This window comes from Channa argus, chromosome 22 (assembly GCF_033026475.1).
Source record: "Channa argus isolate prfri chromosome 22, Channa argus male v1.0, whole genome shotgun sequence".
In the NCBI taxonomy this organism is placed as follows: domain Eukaryota; kingdom Metazoa; phylum Chordata; class Actinopteri; order Anabantiformes; family Channidae; genus Channa; species Channa argus.
Window position 1 is genome coordinate 13,546,579 of NC_090218.1, and position 23,672 is coordinate 13,570,250.

At 39.0% G+C, this 23,672-nt stretch overlaps 1 protein-coding gene across 1 annotated transcript; it reads right to left on the reverse strand.

Annotated features, from left to right (window-relative positions):
• Positions 1-1,543: 1,543 nt before the first annotated feature.
• chm (CHM Rab escort protein) lies at positions 1,544-23,672 on the reverse strand. The gene is made up of 17 exons (XM_067491831.1): positions 23,601-23,672; positions 22,039-22,105; positions 21,167-21,239; positions 20,912-21,036; positions 20,473-20,573; positions 20,212-20,276; positions 19,941-20,087; positions 19,740-19,856; positions 19,508-19,619; positions 19,205-19,427; positions 17,351-17,428; positions 15,498-15,602; positions 12,013-12,076; positions 11,433-11,529; positions 7,805-7,903; positions 4,288-4,433; positions 1,544-1,904 (listed from the first exon to the last, which is right to left on the reverse strand). Exons 1-17 carry the CDS (start codon positions 23,650-23,652, stop codon positions 1,710-1,712), a joined length of 1,866 nt encoding a protein of 621 aa, XP_067347932.1. The 5' UTR covers positions 23,653-23,672; the 3' UTR covers positions 1,544-1,709.

A 23,672-nucleotide genomic window follows, 5' to 3' on the forward strand; every position in this document is an offset into this window, starting at 1 on the left:
TATTTTTAGTTTGCAAGCTCGGATACTGGTTGATCAGTAGTAGATGATTAAATGAGCTTTTAGTTTTTCAGGCTGTTTGTGGAATTTTTGTATAAAAACATTGAAGCCAGAGAAACATTTAATGGTAAAATGTCTTGAATTGTTCACATCGATTCAGTTTTTGAACCAGGTGTAGTTCTCCACTGGGCTTTGCTGCTTTTCTGCTCTGCTTTGATGCAGTTTGAAAGGAGGAGGAGATGAGTAAAACATTTGAAGTGTTTTTTGTGAGCTTGGTTGGATCACTGGTATTTAAGTTCAAATAAATCAGTAATTTGCTTCTAAAACTTATATCTTTTTACTTAAGCATTGATACTAAAAATCCAATGGGTTAAAGGTACAAAATAATGAAATGACACACATACTTCTACTACTTTACTTCTTTGTAACTGGATGAGGATTCCTGATAATTGACCTCATCCTAATCTATATCTTTTTCCAAAATCTTGCTGAGCTTGTCTTAGCAACACCTCCACAATGTCAAACCTGCTTGGGCTGTTTTTTTTTTTCTTGTATACTTGAAAAAACTAAATAGACCAGGATCCAAACCATAACACCTCAGTTTTAATGGAGCAGTAGACAAAATGGTTTTTTTTTTTTTTTAAATGTCTGAATACCAGAATTTGTGTAGGAATACGGGTTGATTAATAACTTACAAGTGTTCCTATTGAGTCCACCCCCTTCAGGTGCAGTTCAGTCTGTTAACCAACAGATAGCAGCAAACAGCAATCTGTAAAATCAGCTGAATATTAACCTACTCTTCAAACAGAATTTAGGGAAGTACATGGCCCATTAAAAAGAAAGTACAACAGTGTAAAAATAAGTCTTGCAAGTAAAAATCCTGCATTTAGAGTAAGACAAGTATAAGCAAGTATTAGCTCAAAAACTCCTCAAAGTCCTGAAGGTGCTCTTCATGCAGAGGGTCTCGATTCACATTAATAATTGGATTATGTAGATGTGGCAGAAATGCACCAATTGTCAACAACATGCAATTGTAAAGCTATAGAGAGCAAGCTGTTAACCCTAAAAACAATAGAGCACCTTTTTCACAAAATGTCCTCTGGCACATTTTTAGATGAATTCTGCTCTTTGTTTCTTTTTAAATTGGTGTAAGTCTTCTATTGACATCTACTACTACTCTCCTTTCGGCTTTATCCCGTGGGTTCGGGGTCGCCACAGCGGATCATTGTCCGCATGTTGATTTGGCACAGTTTTTACGCCGGATGCCCTTCCTGACGCAACCCTCCCCAATTTCTACCGGGCTTGGACCGGCACTGCATCGCTGGGGAAGGGGGAATGGGCTGTTAGGGGTTCAGGGTCTTGCCCAGGGACACTTCGACATACAGCCAGGGCCGGGGATCGAACCACTCACCCTGTGGTCCATAAGCAACTGCCTTTACCAACTGAGCTATAGCCGCCCCTAAGTCTTCTATTGACATCTGACCTCCCCCAAACATTAAAAAAAAAAACATTAAAGATGAAATATGTCAATAAAATCACAGAAGACTTTGTTCCAGTTGAATATTTAATGAGTAGGGGTACAGTAAATAGGACAAGAAGCAAAGGAATAAATCATAGAAATATAACAGGTTTAAAACAAATAAAGGCAACTTGAACCCAGAATGCACTGCAGGATGTTTTGGCTTCTATAAAAGAGAGTCGTTTTCTAGACATTACTCTTTGGTTTGAATGCTCTGCTCCTCCAGTTTTTCTTTGTCTTCTCCTGCTTCATCTTTTGTCTTTTCTCCATCTTTGTCCTCATCGCCTGTGGCGGATGTGTTTTCTCCATCATAGATGATATCTTCTGGATTTGGAGCAGGAGGACAGAAATCCTCCTCAGGGAGAATCTTGTGGAAGATTGACTTTGCCTGAAGAGACATATTATCATTTACCTTTAAAACTAAATAGTACATGTTTGATAGACTGAGTATTGAGCAGCTACGCATGTGATACACTGTGTGCAGAGGGGGTAGAAGTACACATACTTAATACTCAAGTAAAAGTATTGCCCTAAAAGATTTCTTTTACTCAAGTGAAAGTACTAAGCAGATTGCCTACATTTTACTTTGATGTACAAAAGTAAAAGTATTGTATATTTTAAACAATACTGATTATGGTTATTATGGAAAGAGATGTACAGTAATAATTAAAAAGGTCAGAGGTCACTGTTTGTGAACTGTTTTCTGTAGTAATTCTGTAATATTACTTAATTCGCTTTGAGTTAAAATATGTTGCTGCCAATTTGAAGGGAAATGTACACATTTTAATGGATATTTAACATTACCTTGGAGTCACAAAATAATACAGAAATACATACATGCATATAAAGGGCTGTATAAATGAAAAGATATGTCACGGCCAAAGATATTGGCACCCGTGCATTTCTGTCAGAAAATGCAACCCTTCTCCCAGAAAATTGTTCCAATTGCAAATGTTTTGGTATTGACATGCTTATTGTTTTTGTTTGCATTGGAACAACACACAAAAAAGTAAAAAACAGAAGAGTCAAATCTGAAACAATTCCTCAAAAGACTTCAAAAATGTACAGGACAAAATAATTGGCACCCTTATCTCAATAAAAATAACTGAAATCAATGCCTCCTGTAACCATGAGTGAGTTTCTTACACCACTTCTTGGACCACTCTTCTTTTGCAAACTGCTCCAGCTCATTTAGATTTGAAGGATCCTTTCTCCAATTTACTGTTTTGAGATCCGAACCATTTTTGAGTCCTTTTTGAAGTGTGTTTCGGGTCATCGTCCTGCTCGTCGAGATGCAGCTTTCTGACACTGGCCACTACATTGTGGCCCAAAATTATTTGGTAATCATCAGATTTCAAGATCCTGTTCACACATTCTAAGCATCCAGTGCAAGAACCAGCAAAGCAACCCTAAAACATCTTTGAACCTCCACCATGTTTGACTGTGTTCTTTTTTTTTGTGTAAACAGTGCCATGATGTTCTGTACCAAAAAGCTCTACTTTTGTCTTATCCGTCCGCAGTATGTTCTCCCAGAAGAATTGTGGTTTTGTTACTTAAGTTTTGGCAAACTCCAGTCTTGCCTTTTTATGCCTTTGTGCCAGCAGAGGTGTTCTCCTGGGTCTCTACCATAGCATCCCTTTTCATTCAGCTGACACTGTTGTACCCTGTGTCTGCAGATCACCTTGAGTTTGGAAGTTAATCAGAGTTCTATATCCACCATTCCAACAACCCTTTGTTGTAATTTGTAATTTTTTTAATTTTGCTCTTCTGTCCACGTCCAGGGAGGTTAGCTACGGTGCCATGGGCTGTAAACTTCTATGATAATATTGCACACATTGGACACAGGACCATTAAGATCTCTGGAGATGGACTTGTAGCCTTGAGATTGTCCATGTTTTTCCACTATTTTGTCTCTCAAATCCACAGACACCTCTTTATAATTCTTTCTTTTGGCCATGCTCAGTGTGACAAATAACACAAAGGTTGAGTCGACTTTTCTCCATTTTATCTGGTTGCATGTGTGATTACTATATTGCCCACACCTGTTACCTGCCACAGGTGTGTCTAAATACAAATTAGTAACATCACAGGGATGAAAAGCAATTATTTCTTATACTTCTTAACAAGGTGCCAATGACTTTGTCCAGTTCATTTTAGAGTTCTGTGTGAATTTTTAATCAAGTTTGACTTTTCTTCTGGTTTTTCGTTGTTTTTCCAGTGCAAACAAACACAATAAGCACGGGAATACCAAAACATTTGCAATTGGAACTATTTTCTTACAGAATTGCAAGAGTCCCGATAGTTTTGTCCATGACTGTAAGTGTTGCTTTGTAAATTGCATTGTTTTTAAGATGTATGGCAACATACAGCCTACAGTTTTATCCTTTATCGTCTGTTAAGTCAGTTGAGATTATTTTGCAACTACTGTAGCGTTGTGGTTAAGTGAAATCATCAGTTCTGAGCTAAGCTGCTACTGTCACTAAGAAGACTGCTGCCCAAATTGAAAATAATCCTCCCGTCCTCAGTGTCCGGACCCAAAGTGATACATCAGCACTTATAAGTTTATCATATTTTAGAATAAAACCACCAGGTGGTACCGATCAGTGTATTTTTTTATTATTAGTCTGCTGATTGTCAGACTAATTAATCAGCTCATGTTCATGTGTGTCATTCTAAACATCTCAGCTCTGAAATCCAACCTACAAGCATGTCCACCAAACTAAGTTACCACAGAAATGAGGACTGTTACAGCAAGGTGGTGTGTGTTTCACCTGTTTGATAGCATGTTCGTGTCCCAGATCTGCATCGGGTCCAGAGCACACATACACATTAGAAGGCAGATTGTGACCCTCAACTTCCACCCCTGAACCGTCAGCCATGTTAAAGTAGAGACACCAGCGGACAGACGGACGTCTATCTGCAGACAAAACAAATAGAGGTCTTAGCCAATCCCATTTCTTTCATCAATATTTAAAAAAGGGATTAAAAATCTAGCTCAGCTTGTGTGTCATGTCTCATGTTGAGTCAAATGTATTGTAAATACAAATTCTTCACAAGAAAAAAATATTCCAATTGTTATGTTCTGAAAGTAACAGGTTGTTCCCTTCCCTATAGATCTTCATTTTTTTACACCCTCACCCTCATGTACTTCGTACATGTGTACCCAGGTCAAATTAAGGCTGAACATAAAGTGACTGAATTGTTTCAAAGTAGATGAATGTCAAATTTGACGATATACTGGCATTTGAAGATAAAGCCTTACTGTTACTTCAGAGTTAATACTGAATTATAATACTGAAGTAATCAGATTTCTGTGGCGCAGGATGTAGAGCAGTTGTCCTCCAATCCCACTGTATTTGGTTTGATCCCCAGCTCCTCCGGTCACAAGTCGAAATGTCCTTGAGCAAGACACTGAACCCCAACTTATTTCCCGGGGAGTGTTGGCCAGCTGCATAGCAGCTCCACCATCGGTGTGTAAGTGTCAGTGTGAATGGGTGAATGAGAAACAGTGTAAAGTGCTTTGAGTGCCATCAGGTAGAAAAGGGCAGAGATTTATAAGAACAGACCATTTATACCTCTATTCTGGTCATTAATAGACAGCATCAGAGGACACACAGGAGTACAGAAGTCTTTAGTAAAGGCTACACTTCAAACAGACAGGAAGAGACCAGTGAAGAGAAAAGCAAGAATGAAATGAAAATGTCAAAGAGGCTGTTAGTCAAATGTCATTAGAAAGAAAGAGGAGGTGCAGCAGACTGTCAAGTTTTAAAAAGAACTGGTTCTGTTTTTTCTGAGGGACGAGGAGCAACATTATTTAAAAAGATCAAAGGTCAACAGATCCGACATATTTAATGCACATTCAGAAGAGTTCCAGTGTTCCTTTATTATCAGAATTAAATTAAATGATCAAGTGGTGGATAAAAAAAAAACTTTGTCACATAAAAAAATTATATCATTATGTATAAATTTATGCGAATGTTTCCATTGCCCTTTATAAAATGTTCACTAATACTTTGTGATAGCACCAAAAAGTTTGGAAACACCTACACGCTTGTGTATTTCTATTTTCTTTTGTTGGTTTAATTCAATCAGATGGTCATAAACAAATCAAAAAACAATTCATTTTTAAGCACTATGAGCAAAGAATAAAGCTTAAATCAAGCTACTTTCTTTAAAAAAGGTCCTTTGCAACAATAACTGCCTGACAAACCTGTGGCATTCTACTGATCAGTTTTTGCACATTATCAGATGTTATTTCTTCCCAGGCCTTCTGCAGAACTTCCAGAGCTGCCCAACCAGTGTCTAACACTCTGTGGTTCAGCTTCTCCCACAACAGCTCGATAGGTTTCAGATCTAGTGATTGAGCCGGCCAAGCCATCAAGTTCTCCAGCAGCTACTCAATGCTGTTTGAGGAGGGCTTGCTCATGAAGCAGATCAAGATTGGTTGATCCCAAGATCCTCATGGGGGAACCCTTTCATGCTTCACCGATGGTGTTAAGCCGGTATCTATCATCTTTTCATGAGCTCTGTGTCAGACACATTCTTTACTGGAATCCGAACACCTCTGTTTGACTGAAGTTTGACTGAAGTTCACTATTTGTTCATCTTGACACACTGCAAACTTTCTTTTGATTTGCCAACCTTAGTAGTTCTTTCTTGGTAACACTGCTCATGATTCCATTTTACCTGGGTCTCCCACTCAGAGTGTCTGTGCACACTGGTTTCTCTTTTGTTTTATTTGACAATGCAGCCAATTCAGATGAAGTGAGGCGTCTGTTTCTCAAGGAGGACACTTGTAAGGACTTGTCATCTTGGACAGCTGGGCACTTAGGCCTTCCGTTTTGTCATCTGTCCTGACTGGATCCAGTTGCACCATGTCTCTGGAGACTATAAAGGCCACTTTTTAAAGAAATCTTAAAATTTTTGAGTATATGTCAAAAGAACTTCCTTTCTCAAGACAAGTATTGAATGATAAGTTTCAAAGGAAAGCTGTTTTATTTGGCTATTTATAGTTCTGATTTTCACTGAAAAAAAACAGGTCACTCTTCCTATGGAGGAAGTAAACCAAATTATTGGTTTACTGGACTTTAATTTATTTTAACTGATCAGTACAATTCAACACATTCAAATTTAATTTGATCATTAGTCTGTCCTCAAATATTACAAAAAATTAATTGTTTTGTGTTTTTGTGTTTTGTGATCCTTGCACAAACAAAATGAAATGAGCTATATTATTGAGAACATTTTTGTATTTTTGTTAAGGTTGGACTTACAGCCACTATTTAATACTTAAAATTAATCTGTCATAGTAAATAGTCATAGTTTTTTGTTTTCATATTTATATCCATTTTTATTTTTTTTGGGTTAGGGTGTTGCACTGTTTGGTTTCCATTACTGGAAAGCACTATGTACTTTTACTCATTTACTTTTTACTGTAATACATGTATCATATATTGTGAAAAAGCCAGGAAACAAAGTCAGTAAAACAAAATGACATATTTGTTATGTTTGACAACAGAAAATAAGCTGCAGCGTCTTTACTTTGTTGGGGGTGATTTTATTTTTTCTGAAGCTGTTTTCTCTCTGACAAACAGTTCATTTGGCTTTATATGTACACTCCTCAGTGATAAAATGTCAGATTAACATACAGAACACCTGGGGGTCAACACACATTCTCGTTTGGCCATATTCTGGGGACTCGTGTAAAAACTACCATCATTAGGGTCATCCCTGAGTTTTTCATTTTCACAAAGAAATTTTTTGTGCAAGTACTTAACAACTTAAGCAAAATTCCCCTTTACCATTCCCCTCATTGTGTATTTGGGTATTTCTTCTATATATTAACTAAATCCTCATTAATATATAAGTTGCTGTACTGATCTGCAATAAATTCACAGGCGTTCCTAATATTCGGACTCTTCAGGTTTGTAAATGGGCTGGACAAATATTTTTCACACAAAACAATTAACTGAAAATAGTTGCTATTTTCATTGATTAACTGAAAATATTCATCAGTAGGAGAAAGTTAAAGGAGCCGATGCTGCAGTTTTAATGTATTACAGAAACTTGAAGTGAAACATGACAGAGAACCTTTTCTCCTCCTCCTTCATCACCTGTGATAAATCTCTCTCTACCTGCACCCATTCAAAGTGTGTGTGTGTTCCTGCAGGTTGTTCCTGTTTTAATTAAAACCACTGGAAAAAAAATTGATAAATGAATTAAAGAAGAAAAGGTCGTGAGAGGAGACAAAGTTACCAGGGAGAGTGTGTGTGTTTGTGTGTGTGTTACCTTGGTCAGGTGAGTCTGGTGTGTGAAAACACCTGGTAACCACGGGTGACAGGTCGTCATAGGCAGAGCCCACAGACTGACAGGTGAGATGGACCAGATCTACAGATCAGGTGGAGAAAAAAAAAACAACTATTAAACAACTTTGATTGACGACAGGAGTATCCATAGTAATAGAGTAACTGACAGCGGTCTTGATGGCATCTATGATATGGTTTATTGTTTTTCACATTCTGCTCTGTTTATAGTTAATTATCTAGAGCATGGCATCACATCACAGATGGTTTCCCTTCCTATGGACTAGCAGTACCACCTCAATTGGCCTTCAGTCGTCAATCAGTAGCAGACGATTTGGGCTACATAGACAATTGGAAACGTTTTTGGGGAAAACCTAGGCTGATAAGGAGAGATGGCATCCATCCTACTTTAGATGGTGCAGCTTTCTTATCCAGAAATATGGCTGGTTTTATTAGACAACCAAAAGTATGACAATCCAGAGTTGAGCCTAGGATGCAGAGTCCTACATGCCTCTCTGCACTATCCTTACAACCATCTGTACCCCACTGAACCCCAACTTAGTTGCTCCTGGTGAGTGTTGGCCAGCTGCATAGCAGCTCCCCCACCGGTGTGTGAGTGTGTGTGTGTGTGTGATTGTGAGTGTGAATGGGTGAATAAGAAGCAGTGTAAAGCGCTTTGAGTGCCAATAGGTAGAAAAACTATATAAGTGCAGACCATTTACAACCTGTCTGCTAGACCCTATTCCAACTGCTCAAGGAAGCTTTACCCTTAATAGATACGTTCATACTAGATACCATCAATCTATCTTTAGAAACAGGCTATGTACCACAGGCCTATAAGGGAGCTGTAATTAAAGCACTACTTAAAAAATGGAATTATTTGGATGAATACTTTCAGTCAGGATTTAGAGTTCATCATAGTACAGAAATAGCACTGGTAAAAGTCACCAACGATCCTCTCTTGGCATCAGATAATGGACTAGTCTCTATACTTGTTCTGTTAGATCTTAGTTCTGCATTTGATACCATTGATAAAAACATTTTATTACAGAGACTGGAATATGAAAATGGGATTAAAGGAACTGCACTACGTTGGTTTAAATCTTATCTATCTGATAGATTTCAATTTGTTCATGTTAATGATGAATCCTCTATGCCCACAAAGGTTAACTATGGAGTTCCACAAGGCTCTATATTAGGACCACTACTTTCTACTTTTTATATATATATATATATATATATATATATATATATATATATATATATATATATATATATATATCTTTTAGGCAACATTATTAGAAAACACTCCATACATTTCCACTGTTATGCTGATGATACCCAGCTATATTTATCTATAGAACCAAATGAAACTAATCAGTTAATCAAGCTTCAAGCCTACAAGCCATAAAGGCCTGGATGTCCCACAATTTTTTACTTCTAAACTCAGACAAAACTGAAGTCATAGTATTTGGGCCCAGAAATACGATGTCTAATCATATTGTTATGCTAGATGGCATAAGTCTGGCCTCCAGTACTACTACAAGGAACCTGGAGTTATTTTTAACCTGGATTTGTCCTTTACCTCACATATGAAACAAATCTCTAGAACAGCCTTCTTCCACCTACGGAACATTGCCAAAATTAGGAGCATCCTGTCTCAAAGTGGTCCATGCATTTGTTACCTGCAGGTTGGACTACTGTAATTCCCTACTTTCAGGATGCCCCAGTAACTCCCAAGAGTCAGCAATTAATCCAAAATGCTGCAGCAAGAGTGCTGACTGGAACAAGCAAAAGAGATCATATTTCACCTTCACTAGTTTCTCTCCATTGGTTTCCCATTAAATCTAGAATAGAATTTAAAACCCTGCTTCTTACATATAAAGCTCTGAATGGTCAGGCTCTATCATATATAGAAGACCTCACAGCACCATATCATCCCAGTAGACCACTTCGATCTCTGAATGGGAGGTAGAGCCTTTAGCTGTCAAGCTCCTCTCCAGTGGAACCAGCTCCCAGTTCAGATTCGGGAAGCAGACACCCTCTCTACTTTTAAGTCTAGGCTTAAAACCTTCCTCTTTAATAAAACTTATAGTTAGTTATAGTTATGCTGCTATAGGCTTAGACTGCTGGTGGACCCACCCCCCGATGCACTGAGCTCCTTTCCTCCTCTTGACCCTATCTCCTCTCACCCCACAATTGTCAACACTGTATGTCATTAACACTATGTGTTTTCTACCCTAGTTGTCTTTGTCTTTCTCTGTACCCCTCTCTTTGTCCCTTTCTGCAGGTGTCCCCGGCTATGAAGCTGTGTGTCTTCCAGCGTGCAGCTACTGGTCCTACCAACCTGCCCGACGTTTTGTTGTTGCTTTTTGTTGCTCTTTTCTTTTCTCTCTTCACTTTCCACTCACCTCAACCAGTCAAGGCAGATGGCCGTCCACCCTGAGCCTGGTTCTGCTGGAAGTTTCTTCCATTAAAGGGAGTTTTTCCTCTCCACTGTTGCCTATTGCTTGTTCCAGTGGGAGTTGTTGGGTTCTCTCTATACATCTTTATAGTCTTGACTTTATTCTGTAAAGTGCCCTGAGATGATTGTGAATTGGCACTATATAAATGAAGTTGAATTGACTTGAATTGAAGCTCCAAAACACACAAAAGAAAAACTTTACAGCCTCACCACTAACATTTAAATACTACTTTACCCGTACCCTCTGCAGGAGACCATCAGTCCTTCTCAAAGATGTTCAAGAATGTCCTATAGACCCCTTCAAGTAATATTTCTAAAGAACCCTTTAACTCATCTCAAGGACCTTCAGAATCTCTCCAAGGACACAAATAACCTCATTAGAGAGACACTTACAAAAGATCACTGGAACCTTCGAAGAACCTCTTTGACGCATCATGGATTTTGGATGTTCAGTCAAATATGCAATCAGGTTTACAAAAGTCAAGATTCTGCAGCGAAAAGAATCTCCCACTTCTGACACAAGAGAATTTGATCACCTAAAATGAATTGTTGATATTTATCAAATTTAGTGTTAACATACTAATTTTTAACATTGATAACTTCAAAGACTTGACATATAAAAAGTAAAAGAGAAAATAAACTGTGATTCTATAAAAGACTTTAGGGTATCCTTAGATAAATGGTGTTTTGTTTAAAGGCGTTCAGGCTCACTGACTCAAGTTACCAATCACACTGCGGCAGAGGAAGATGATGATGATGATGATTCGACAGGCGTAACACACACACACTCATGCTGTATGTGCTTGCTGTTGGTCATTAATCAGGGTTTCTGTCTGTGGATTCATCAGTTTCTCTTCAAGGACACTGGAGGATTTTCTGCTGCAGAGTCTCAGACAGCGATCATCAACTCCATTCATAGATTTAATATTAAGTAACTTACAGTTTAAGGCTACAAGAAGAAGTCAACAATTTTACAGTGACTGAAGATGTGAAACATTAGTTCTTACGTAATGTTGCACATGTTATAAAGCTAAAGTGAGACAAGCTGCTCTCAGATGATGTCAAATGAGAAAAAACAAAATGTTGAGAATGTGAAGTCATGGCTATAAGAGCATTTAGATAACAATGTCAGTAGGTGTGTTTAACTCACATGTTCCAGGTATGCAGGTCATTGTGGACGAACAGAGCTCAACCATCTTAACTACCGGACATCCCTCTGCTATTGGAGGGACAGTCACCACGGAAACCTGAGGAGAGATGGGCAGGGAGTCCGTCAGGTAGATGTTAAAGTAGAAAGTCTTTAATGGAAAGCGTCCACAGAGTTAAAAACAGATTAATTTGACCTCATGATGTTTCATAGATCTTGTGCTGACTGTGCCTGCAGTGTTCAGTAATAATTCTCTGACCAAACCTAATTCAATATTTCAATATTTAACTCTCACCTAATTAGTGAATCAGACATAGATGAAAGTGGGGATTTTCTCTTTCTTCATAAACTCACTCCTTTTATTTGACCTTTCTGTCTCTGAGCTGTTTCATTAGTCCTCCATTTCACAGGAGATAGAGGACAGTGTGACCTCTGACCTCAAGCTCAAACTATTTTTAAAAGGCCTGAACCACTTCCACATCCACAACATCTGCATCTGCTTTGCTAACAATAAGAGAAACCTACATTCACGTGGTAAAAAACACACACTGAACACAACCTCAATGACAGAAAACCAGTTTACCTGTTGGTCTGAGTCACTGGGAAGAATGGACCTGTCAGTTATCAGAACCGCTCTGCTGAGGAACCTGCAGACACACAAACAGGACGGGGCCTTGGTGTGTTTTAGTTCAGTTTGGTGGGCCAGTTTTGTGTGAGAGTGTTTGTCTGTTGAGTGGAAAACCCAGGTCTCCCTGCCTGATTGCCTGCCCCAGGGGGAGGAGCCCACCAACCACTGGCCTGTTCTGCACAATGTCAAGTTTAAAAAGTCTGGTTCCAACAACCAGGGTGGCTTCTCTGGCAGCAGCACCTGTTTTCTGTCCCCAGCCTCCAAACTCTTTCTGAGCCTTTCATGGATTTAGATATTGGATTGTTGGACTAGTGCCACAGTTTGTGTACAAAGCCTATTCCAAAAAAGTTGGCACACTGGTCAAATTGTGAATAAAAAAAATGCAATTATTTACAAATCTCATAAACTTATATTTTACTCACAATAGAATATAGATAACATATCAAATGTTGAAAGTGAGAACTTTTGAAATGTCTTGCCAAATATTGGCTCATTTTGGATTTCATGAGAGCTACACATTCCAAAAAAGTTGGGACAGGTAGCAATAAGAGGCCGATAAGTTAAATGTGCATATAAGCAATAGCAGAAGGACCAATTTGCATCTTATTAGGTCAATTGGCAACATGACTGGGTATAAAAAAAGCCTCTCAGAGTGGCAGTGTCTCTCAGAAGTCAAGATGAGCAGAGGATCAACAATTTCCCCCAATGCTGCGGTGAAAAATAGTGGAGCAATATCAGAAAGGAGGTTCTCAGAGAAAAATTGCAAAGAGTTTGAAGTTATCATCATCTACAGTGCATAATATCATCTAAAGATTCCAAGAATCTGGAACAATCTCTGTGCATAAGGATCAAGGCCGGAAAACCATATTGGATGCCCGTGATCTCCTTAGACGGCACTGCATCACATACAGGAATGTTAGTGTAAAGGAAATCCCAACATGCGCTCAAGAATCCTTACACATTGTACACATTAGATTGTCGGTGAACACAATCCACTGTGCCATTTGCCGTTGCCGGCTAAAACTCTATAGATCAAAAAAGAAGCCATATCTAAACATGATCCAGAAGCGCAGCCATTTTCTCTAGGCCAAGGCTCATTTAAAATGGACTGTGGCAAGGTGGAAAACTGTTCTGTGGTCAGACAAATTAAAATTTGAAGTTCTTTTTGGAAAATTGGGACGCCATGTCATCCGGACTAAAGAGGACAACAACCCAAGTTGTTATCAGCGCTCAGTTCAGAAGCCTGCATCTCTGATGGTATGGGGTTGCATGAGTGCGTGTGGCATGGGCAGCTTACAAATCTGGAAAGGCACCATCAATGCTGAAAGGTATATCCAAGTTCTCGAATAACATATGCTCCCACCTAGACGTCGTCTCTTTTAGGGAAGACCTTGCATTTTCCAACATGACAATGCCAGACCACACAATGCAACATCATGGCTGCGTAAAAGAAGGATCCGGGTATTTAAATGGCCAGCCTGCAGTCCAGATCTTTCACCCATAGAAAACATTTGGCGCATCATAAAGAGGAAGATACGACAAAGGAGACCCAAGACATTTGAGCAATTAGAAGCCTGTATTAGACAAGAATGGGACAACATTCCTATTCTTAAACTTGAGCAACTTGTCTCCTCAGTCCCCAGACATTTGCAGACTGTTATAAAAAGAGAAGGGGATGCCACACAGTGCTAAACATGGCCTTGTCCCAACTTTTTTGAGATGTGTTGATGACATGAAATTTACAATCAACTTATTTTTCCCTTAAAATTATACATTTTCTCAGTTTAAACATTTGATTGGTGATCTATGTTATAGTCTGAATAAAATATAAGTTTATGAGATTTGTAAATTATTGCATTCCTTTTTTATTCACAATTTGTACAGTGTGCCAACTGTTTTGGAATCGGGTTTGTATTTTGTAAATAGTACAATTACCACCTTTACTACATAGTAAGTGTAAATGTACTGCTGAAGTTGTGTGGGTGAACCGCTGTTTTTTTAAGACAGTTTTCTACAAGCCTTTATGTTTGTTTCAGATAGATCGATACTTTAATCATCCCAACAGGAAATCCACACATTCCAGCATATACTCACTTAAGGCAGAAATGCTTTTCTCTTTAGGGTTAGTTGGAATTTCCTTTAAAACTAAAGTCTTCTGTTTGAGTCACCCTGAGTTATACTGTTTCACTTGCACATGCTTTTTTTGTAGTGATAAATTATTTACTTATGTTGAAAATTTTGAGATCCAGACTACGGTTTGGGGACTGGGGAGGGATTAGCCTTTTATAATAGCTATGTTGTGCTCCAACCCTTCATCTCATGTTTAACCAGAGCTGATGCTGCATTTACTGATTCAAATGACAAAGGGGGTCTGAGCTTCGCTAGTGAACATTAACTAACAAGTTCCTCACAGAATTAAAGTGCGTCTGTTGTCGGGGTCTGTACTCAGACAAAGATGCTCCACTCTGTAACATTGGATGTTTCTATAGATCCAGAAAATCTAACAGAGTGATACATGTTCACTCTAGAGCAGGGGTCGGCAACACGTGGCTCTTTCATCCTTCTGATGCGGCTTCCTGTGGCTTTTAAAAATAATTAGTGAGTATTTAATTAAAATGTATTTTATTTTAGCTTGTTCGTTTTTAAAATGCAATATTAAATTTGAAGATTATGGTGATCTTGTAACATCTAAATAAAATGTGTAAAAAAATATTGTTGCTCTTAATGGTGGTGGCTGTCCACAGGAGAGCTGCTGAAACGCTTTGCTGAGTGTCTGGAAGAAGTGAAAACTTTCCTGGGCTCACATTTCCTGAACCGGAACTAGCTGGAAACTGGAGATTTGCAGAAAGGTACACTGTCACACTTCCCTAATTTGAGAGAATTCAAAGAAGCACGATCAATTCGGAGTATTTAAATTCTGCAATCATAGCAATGCCAACATCGTTTGGGAAACGATTCTGTGAGTTCAGAGAGGAAAAAAATACATTATCCTTCCCTGTCACACCCTTAAGCCTCGATCCATTCCTGTTTAATACAACTGCATTGGCAGGTGTGAGTCAAACTGATCTTGAGATGGAACTGGCCGACATAGCTAACAAAGACATATGGGTGTCCAAGTTTAAATGCTTCACAGCAGGCCTTGAAGATTTTGCCCGTCAGAAGGCTGTTCTTGCTCAGAATCACAAATGGAGTGATATTGAAAACCTCCCCAAACCGGAAGAAACTTGTGTTCAAAACTTGGAATGCTATTACCGATATTTATGTGAACATGAAAAAGTATGCACTTGGAGTCCTGTCAATCTTTGGATCTATATATGTTTGTGAGCAGTTGTTCTCCAACATGAATTTTATTAAAAGCAAACATCGCGCACGCCTCACAGATGACAGTTTGTTTGTTTGAAGGTGACTTCATCAAGGTTTGCTGATTGGCGGTTCCTTACCTGGGGGGTGTATCCACCTTTCTGTCCTCCCCCACGTAGCCATCCTCCACCACAAAATGACTGCAGCTGATTCTCTGTCCTCGGCTGTCAATCACTGCCTTACACCTGAAAACAAAGAAGTTGTGATGTTAGATCCACTTAGACTTTTATAATCAAAGAGAAACAGAACATAACAGCTGCTCCTCAGACTAAGCTTGGATTGTGATCAGGCTACATTTAAAACACTGAGAGGAGCTCACAAATACAGAACAGATTCAGAAAGCTAAGAACACACAGTTTGTAGTGTATCCTGTAGCCAAATGTTGACTCTGCTTCCTTCTTTATAAACTGTGATAAATTAATTATCTAAACAAATCAGTATGGAAAAAATTATTTTATTATTATCTAACAGGTGAGTTTGAACCAATTCTAAAAACAGTGCTCTTCCTGAAATCCTCACCCCCTATAGAGTAATCACTGATAGTAAATGGCAGTAATAATTTAAATAACAGCTATTGTGATTGTGAATATCAAAATCCATTAAATTGGAATTTTTAAATACGATGATTCATTTTTAAGCTGTACTCTGCAGGTTTTCAAGGGTGACTCAAACACACGCACATAGATGGGATGCTGAAATCTATTATTGGGAATAATGATGCGCACAAAAGCTCATCCATAATCACTGACACATACACACACACACACACACACACTATATATATATATATAGTGTGTGTGTGTGTGTGGGGCCACGGGCACCAGAAGGTCAAAAACATAAATATGAGAGACTAAATAACACACAGAGAGTTAGCTCCTCTGTGCATCCACTGACAAACCAAACAGAGAAAACAGGCTGTGGAGCTGTTGATGTTTTTTTTTTAACTTTAGGGGTTCAGTGTCTTGCCCAGAGACACTTCGACATATAGCCAGGGCCGGGGATCGAACCACTGACCCGGTGGTCCATGGACAACTGCCTTTACATCCACATTTACACTGCAAACTGAAAATGATCACAGAGAATTCAGTTTCTGTTAATGATTCGTTACACTACAGTTTAATAGGTAAACTAAACACCTCAAGGCTAACAGGAAGATAAATGCTAACAGGCTAATGTCAGTGTGACAACGGATGATGTGCATGTGACCTTCTACAGGTGACCTGTGTGTGTGTGTGTGTGTGTGTGCGTGCGTGCTTGTGTGTGTGAATCAATCATCTGATCAGGTAGCTGACAGGGCACCAAATAATGATAAAGAGACAGCAACACAGAGAAAGGGAGAGAGAGAGAGAGAGAGAGAGAGAGAGAGAGAGAGAGAGAGAGAGAGAGAGAGCAGGGAGGTGTGAAGGGGAGAAAATAGTCTTCAGAGGAAGAGGGGGACGAGGATGAGGAGATAAGGTGTGATGAAGAGGATCATAGGTTAAATTATGAGCTCATTTCCTCTCCATAAATTGAATAATTTACTGATAATAAATTATAATCCAATCACAGCTGCTAACAGAAGGACACATGTGCCCGCACGCACCTACACACACACACACACACACACACACACACACACACACACACACACACACACAGAATCTAACAGCTGCTGATGATGATCAATTTTGATCAGAACTGATCAATCCAACTGTTTTATACAGAAGTTTAAATTCATTCTATTCGCTCTGCTTGTCGTCACGTCCTCTGACCTGATCTTTCTGGTTAGGATCTCAGGATCAAATCTATCAGTAAATCAGTTCTCAGAGCTTGGTGATGTTAACCACAACATTTACACAAGAAATATTCACTGAATAATAAAGTACAGTGAAGATAACTTTAGTATAAGTACTAAGAGCAATAGTGCTATTACTGCAGTGAGTAGTATTTGTACCTGTTGGTGTTCTTGTCGACCAGCAGACAGTGGACCGAGTGTCTCAGACAGTAAATTCCTCCAAACACAGCACACATCCTGAAACACAACCACAGGTAAAAGACAGTAATACATTATAATTATTAAGAGATTATCTGCAAAGTTTAAAGATATTTTTAGAAGAAAAACTGACTAAACTGAGCAAAAAAAAAAAAAAACCCAGCTTTTTCTTTTTATCTCAAAAGTAGTTTACTGACAATTTTTAATTAAGATAAATTATGGACAGGGTTTTTTATTTGATGTAATTTAAATGTTTTTAACCTATTAAAACTCTTAAACCACAGCGATTGTACAGGAAAAACTATAACCCAAAAGGTTTAAGTAATCTTTACATTAACTATAAAATTCAGGACCAAAACATTTCAACATCCAACAAAACAAAAAAAACAAAAAACTTTTGTGTCAAACAAGCAAAGTGATATTTAAATGGGCATCCACATACTTTAAGGCAATTAGTGCACATATGAGTGTGAGTGCAGACTTAATAAATAAAATAAACTTAATAAAATCTTTAGTAAAATGCTATTAGGGATTAAACAGGAGGATGTCTGAGGGCATGTTAGCAATGATTGACAGGTGCCTCAGCCAATCAGAGTGAGCTGTGGTTCTTTCCCCACATCAGTCTTTTTTACCCTCCTCCCCATCTCTCTAATTAACAACATAATCAAATTACAGCTCACTTCATAAATCACACACTCAACGACCTTTTCTAACACAGACGTTCAGTCACACACATTCTTACACTGCAGCAATCTGTCTGTCGTCGAGAGTTAATTACAACTTTCTGGTCTCTGTGAGCCAAATCTCTCTCTCTCTCTGACACACACGCATACAGAAACTAATGGGGTCTGCTGGGCAGTAATGTGTGTGTTCTTGATTAAAAAAAAAACAAAGCATTAACTGTAGACACAAATGAAAATCACACACAAACATGAGGTGTGTGGAATATTTCTACAGATTAACAAAGAAGCTGTAAACACATATGACTTAAGAAGTAAAACAAAAAGGGCCAATGTCTGACAAGCACTTTCCGCACATTTAAAAAAAATTGTTTTCAGCCAAAAGAAATCTGTTTTTTTTCCTGAACTCTGATTTCTTAATGTTACCGTGCTGCTGCTGGCACTCTGCTACACATCTGGACTCTCCAGAACTCTCCAAAACCACCTTACCTTGACTCACAATGAGTGGACATGAAAAACAGCTAAAGGTTCTAAATGGCCATTTGTGACCAAGTTCTCATGTTCCCCTTGTTATGATCAACAACAGCTTTGTATCGGCCGACCCCTCAGAATCTGAGAAACGTTACTTAGATTCTCACACTGCATTTTTTAAATACTCTGATCATGTAGAACACTAATCTCCAGTTCCCCGTTCGCTTTAACATGTGTGTATTAACATGGATGTCTGAGCTGAGCAGTAATATCCGCTGAGGATCATCTAATATGTAAATGTGAAGAGCCCTGGGCGACACCCACCTTATTCATATTTATCATGTGTTTTAATGAGACAGCTGCATCACCATGACAACTGACTGAGCCATCTCAGATTGTACTGCTGTAGTGCAGACAATATGCACTACATTGGCCGCACACGTATTAGTAGTAGTAGTAGTATTATAAGTGCAAGTATTACAACTTGCCATGGTAGTAGCTATGCCTGGAGTGGAACATGCATTCCTTAATGCAAATTTAGTATCCAAAAGGCTAATCTTATATAGTAATCGTAGCTTTAGAAGGAGCAGTAGATGTAGCAGTATTAGTAGTAGTAGCAGTAGTAACACAGTAAAGGGTTAAAGCCAGACAGACAGGTTCTTACCTACAGAAACACTGAGGTATCTCTCCAAGGCCGTAAACAGGAAACAGGAAGGGTGTGTTGCCATAGCGACCGAGGCAACGCAGAAATTGACGTGTGGCAGCAAGACCCTGTTCTGTGGGTGTGTCCTCTGTTACCATGGCAATAGAGTGAAGCAGGAAATGTTGCAAATTGTCTCCAAGCTGCTGGTCATGCAGGAACTCCAAATATGGCCGACCGTTATAGGCTGGGGAAGTTACAGTACTACATTACCAACAATGACCTGCTGCTAATATCCTGATGATGTCAATTGGTATGATGTCTTACCTTGCTGATCCTCTGTCTCCTCCACACAGGATGTCAGGAAGCGCATTAACTTCCTCTTTTCTACAACAGACAGCTGACGACTCGCAAACACATCAGCTCTGCTGCAGGGCACCTGAGAGACAGACGGGTATAGAGAGACAGACGGGTACAGAGAGACAGACAGTAACACATCAGCTCTGCTGCAGGGCACCTGAGAGTCAGACGGGTGTGGACAGAGACTGGCTGTACACACCTGTTCCACGTTGTTGTGGCGATAGGTTAGTATTCTGGTGACGTTCTTGAACTCTGCATAGCGACTGACGTTGGATTTAATGAGCAGATCAACTAATGAGCCATGAGAATACATTAACTGGAGAGAAAATCAGAATCTTTATTGAACACATATACAAATTTTCACCTACACTTTACACACTGTCCTGATACACTATATCACCTTAGAGACGAGGTCAATGTTGAACCTGCGTCCTTCCTTCACCAGGTGAGCGTAGCTGATATTCTTCTGGGTTGGCTCTGATTGGCTTTGAGCAGCAGAAGGGTGTGGCTTATCAGCTGCTGGTTCCAATGCTTCCCTCTGGGCGGCCTGTTATTGGATGAAAGATCTGTCTGTCAACCAGCTGATTACCTGATAATTACTCTTACACTAACAGAAAATAACTGATAAACCTAATGTGTTTTATTTGAGCTTTTCATCTCTTCATCCTCACCTGTTCTTTTTCCTCCTTGTCTGATGCTTCCTCTGGTTTCTCTTTTGTTTCTTCTTCATTTAAACCTGCAACAAAAATGCTCCCATTAACGCTCTCTGGCTCAAACCAATAAATCACACAGAGGAGTGAGTTAATGTTACACATCTGATGACTCTGTAGAATTAAAAAATTAAAGTGAGTTATTCATGTAATTCTCATCATTGGGAGCACAGGTGTCTCAGTAAACAAATAATTACAACAAATTTCTGATCAGAAACGAACCAGCAGACTTTGTCTCTGATCTTTCTTCACTTTCATACACTGCTTTTTCTTCTGTGGTATTTGGAGAATCTGGACTCTGAGCTTCCTCCTCATCTTCATCACTGAAAACCAAATTGATATTTAAGTTAATAAATTGATAACATTTGTGTCTCAGAACTTCATTGTTTAAAACTATTTGACTTATTCTGATTATGAATAGTTTAATGGACATAAAGATCATAAAACTACAAAGACACAGCTTCTAGATTATCTAGGTCCACATGACAAAACAACCACAATCGTCCCTTTACCTAAATGTGGAAGGAAAAACAACTTTGAAATCCGTATTCTTCATTTCACACAGTGCAGAAAGTGACATTGTTTCGGTACTGAGATTGCCTGCTAACAATACTAATTAATAAAGAAAACTAACAGTACAGACAGAAAGGAGCAGTTATACCTGGTGAAACAGAACACCTGCAGGTTCCTGATGGAAGTGGACTCAGGGTTAGACAGGTAGATCAGTCCCTCCCCTTTCTCCAACAGGTTTGACCAATCCTTGATCTCCTCCTCCACCTGGGACTCCTAATATCATCACACAAAGACACACACGAGTACAACTTCAACACAACCTCCTTCATCTCCATCAGCTACAGTAAAATCTGCAATCTTTGTAGTTTTTCAACAGCCAATAAGAGCGCAGCGCTGCACTCACCTGATGCTGCTGGATCCAGGTTAGCAGACCATTGAAGGTGAAGCTGGCCCAGTTTGCTGCATAATAACTTCTCCTGAAAACACACACAGGATTATCCTTTCACAATAAAAGTTTTCATCTGACAAACACCTATACTAATCTCACAATGTTTTTACTAAATCTTCCATTTTAATCAATAAGACTTGTATATTTTAAATTATAGCATTTAACATGAATGTGATGTTTCCTAATCAATGGCTTTCGGCTCGTCACTTCAGGGGTCACCACAGCGTAATGTGGTCCTTGGTGGCTGGGTGGGGCCAAACCTGGTGGGGTGAGATTCGAATGTGTGCCCTTCTGCATCCCAACCCCATGCTCTACCAATAATAATACAGATAAATAATAATACAGATAAAATGTGTGAGAGGTAAATCTATTTTGGGTTTTAACATTTATATTTTTCTTCATCCATAGCTTTATTTCTGGATTATTTACAGTCTAACCAGTTAATAAATTCAGGACTGGAATTTGGGCTGTCTCAACATCAGTAGCAGTTTGAACGTTTCTGTTTAATTAAACTAGTCACAAAACTTAGAGAGACTAGACAAGATTTGTGGTTAATCATCTTGTTAGAGAACAGCATGCAATACGTCCTGAGACACTGAACAGTGGGACATGTGCATTCAAAAGTTTAGAGAAGGTACAATTAAGTTCACTTGTAAAGGTTACAGTGAATTTAAGCTGCATTCTGAAATTTCACCTGAAAGTCGAATATCCTTAACCGTTTGTGAGTATCGTACGTTAAACTTAAAACATAAATGTTCCTAAACACATAACTCTGACTCACTTGGTTCTGCTTTATTAACAATGACACTAATAGTATCATTACTGACCTATCGAGGTGAAGAACTCTCTGTCCAACTCTTGCACAGGCGGCTGCCACCACCGACTCAGCAAGACCTGAACATACAATGAATTAAATCACCTGTCATAAATAATCTATAACCAAAAACAGAAAGAGAAGAAACGAGGAGAGGACTACAGATGAAACAGCTGTTTTCCCTTTCTGACCTTGCTCACCAAGGTCTCATTTCATCTGTTGTCAGTTCAGACACTGAAAATCTGACTTATCTGTTCTATCTCTCGCTCTCTCTCTCACACACACACACACACACACACAGACACACACACAAAAAGAAACAGCTGGTTTGATTATGTCCTTCTGTAAAGCACACTGCAGTAGGTTACACATCAGGCACATCTGGCCTGATGGCTCAAACTACTACATCATTGTGCTTTATTTACAGAGCTTCAGTTCAACATTTTAGAGCAGGCTTACAGGACCAGTTTTGTTCTGGAGGTTTGTCTGTCAGATGATGGAGTGATCATAAAATAAAGATTTGAACCTGCAGCCACAGGTACTGGCTGTAATAAGACTGCTTATTTATGACTTATCATTACAATGATAATGATATCTGCTTCTGATGTTTATAACATAATACACAAACACACAGTTAAGAAAAATTGTGGAAACACCCTCACACCTTTGTATTTCTATTATGTTTTGTTTTGTAAATGGATTGCAAAACACATTTTAGAACCACTGTTAATGCAATGTGAAATCTATTTACAAATTTGTTAAGACATAAGTTTATTTATACAAGCAAAACATTAAGATTTTGATGTAGTTCTCATGTGTCGACCACTTTAGGTCCAGAGACATGTCAAATCATGTCAAGGAGACTAAAGAGTTATTGAAACGTAGTTTCAAATATGTAAAACCTCTATTCTATTTGTGAGGGACAATTTATTTAATTTTTTTTCTCTTTTCTTTAGACCAGGTCCAGATTCAGAAGACTCTGACTAAGACCGGTCTAACCTGGTTTAGATTATCCTGCACATCAGCTGGCCTCAATGTATTCATGTTTTTGTACATGACCCCGCACCTGGTGCTTACGTGCCAACATGTTTCTAAAATATCTCCTACCCATCCTCTACAATAAAGGATCCTGCGGTAACTGTTAGCATTAGTTAGCCTGCTGATGCCTGCTCTTTAACTGAAAGGAACGCTAACAGTTAGTTCGCGGTAATGTTAGTAGCTTGTTAGCATCACACAAAAGCACTGGTCAGCAAGGAAACGTAGTAAAACTGAGTACCGAGGTTAACGTGAGCTGTGGAAACAGCCCCGCCAGTGTCCATGCTAACAGTGGTACTGGCAGAAGCTGTGTTACAGAACTGATGTTTGTTATTTACAGCTCCTCACACGGTGCTCGTACGCTAGCCACCGTCATTGAAAATACATTGACTGTTAGCCTCTACCTAACTCCAGTCTCAGTCCAGGGTTCGAACTGGTTGTAAAACGAATTAACTGGAGGTTTTCAACGGAACAGTAGCCTGATGGAGCAGAGACACATTTCAAAACATGAACCGGATAATAATCTTAAATAATAAAAACCTGTGCCCAGAATGACGACGTCAAATTCAGACGGCAAATCCTCGGCAGCCATGTTGTTAGCTGGGAAACAGA

Excerpts from the sequence above, each read along its gene's own strand:
- chm (XM_067491831.1), bottom strand. The coding sequence starts at position 23,652 with ATGGCTGCCGAGGATTTGCCGTCTGAATTTGACGTCGTCATTCTGGGC. Across the intron at positions 19,620-19,739 it reads GCCACAACAACGTGGAACAG|GTGCCCTGCAGCAGAGCTGA; the intron begins GTGTGTACAGCC and ends TCTGTCTCTCAG. Across the intron at positions 7,904-11,432 it reads GACCTGCATACCTGGAACAT|ATCTGGTCCATCTCACCTGT; the intron begins GTGAGTTAAACA and ends CCTGATCTGTAG.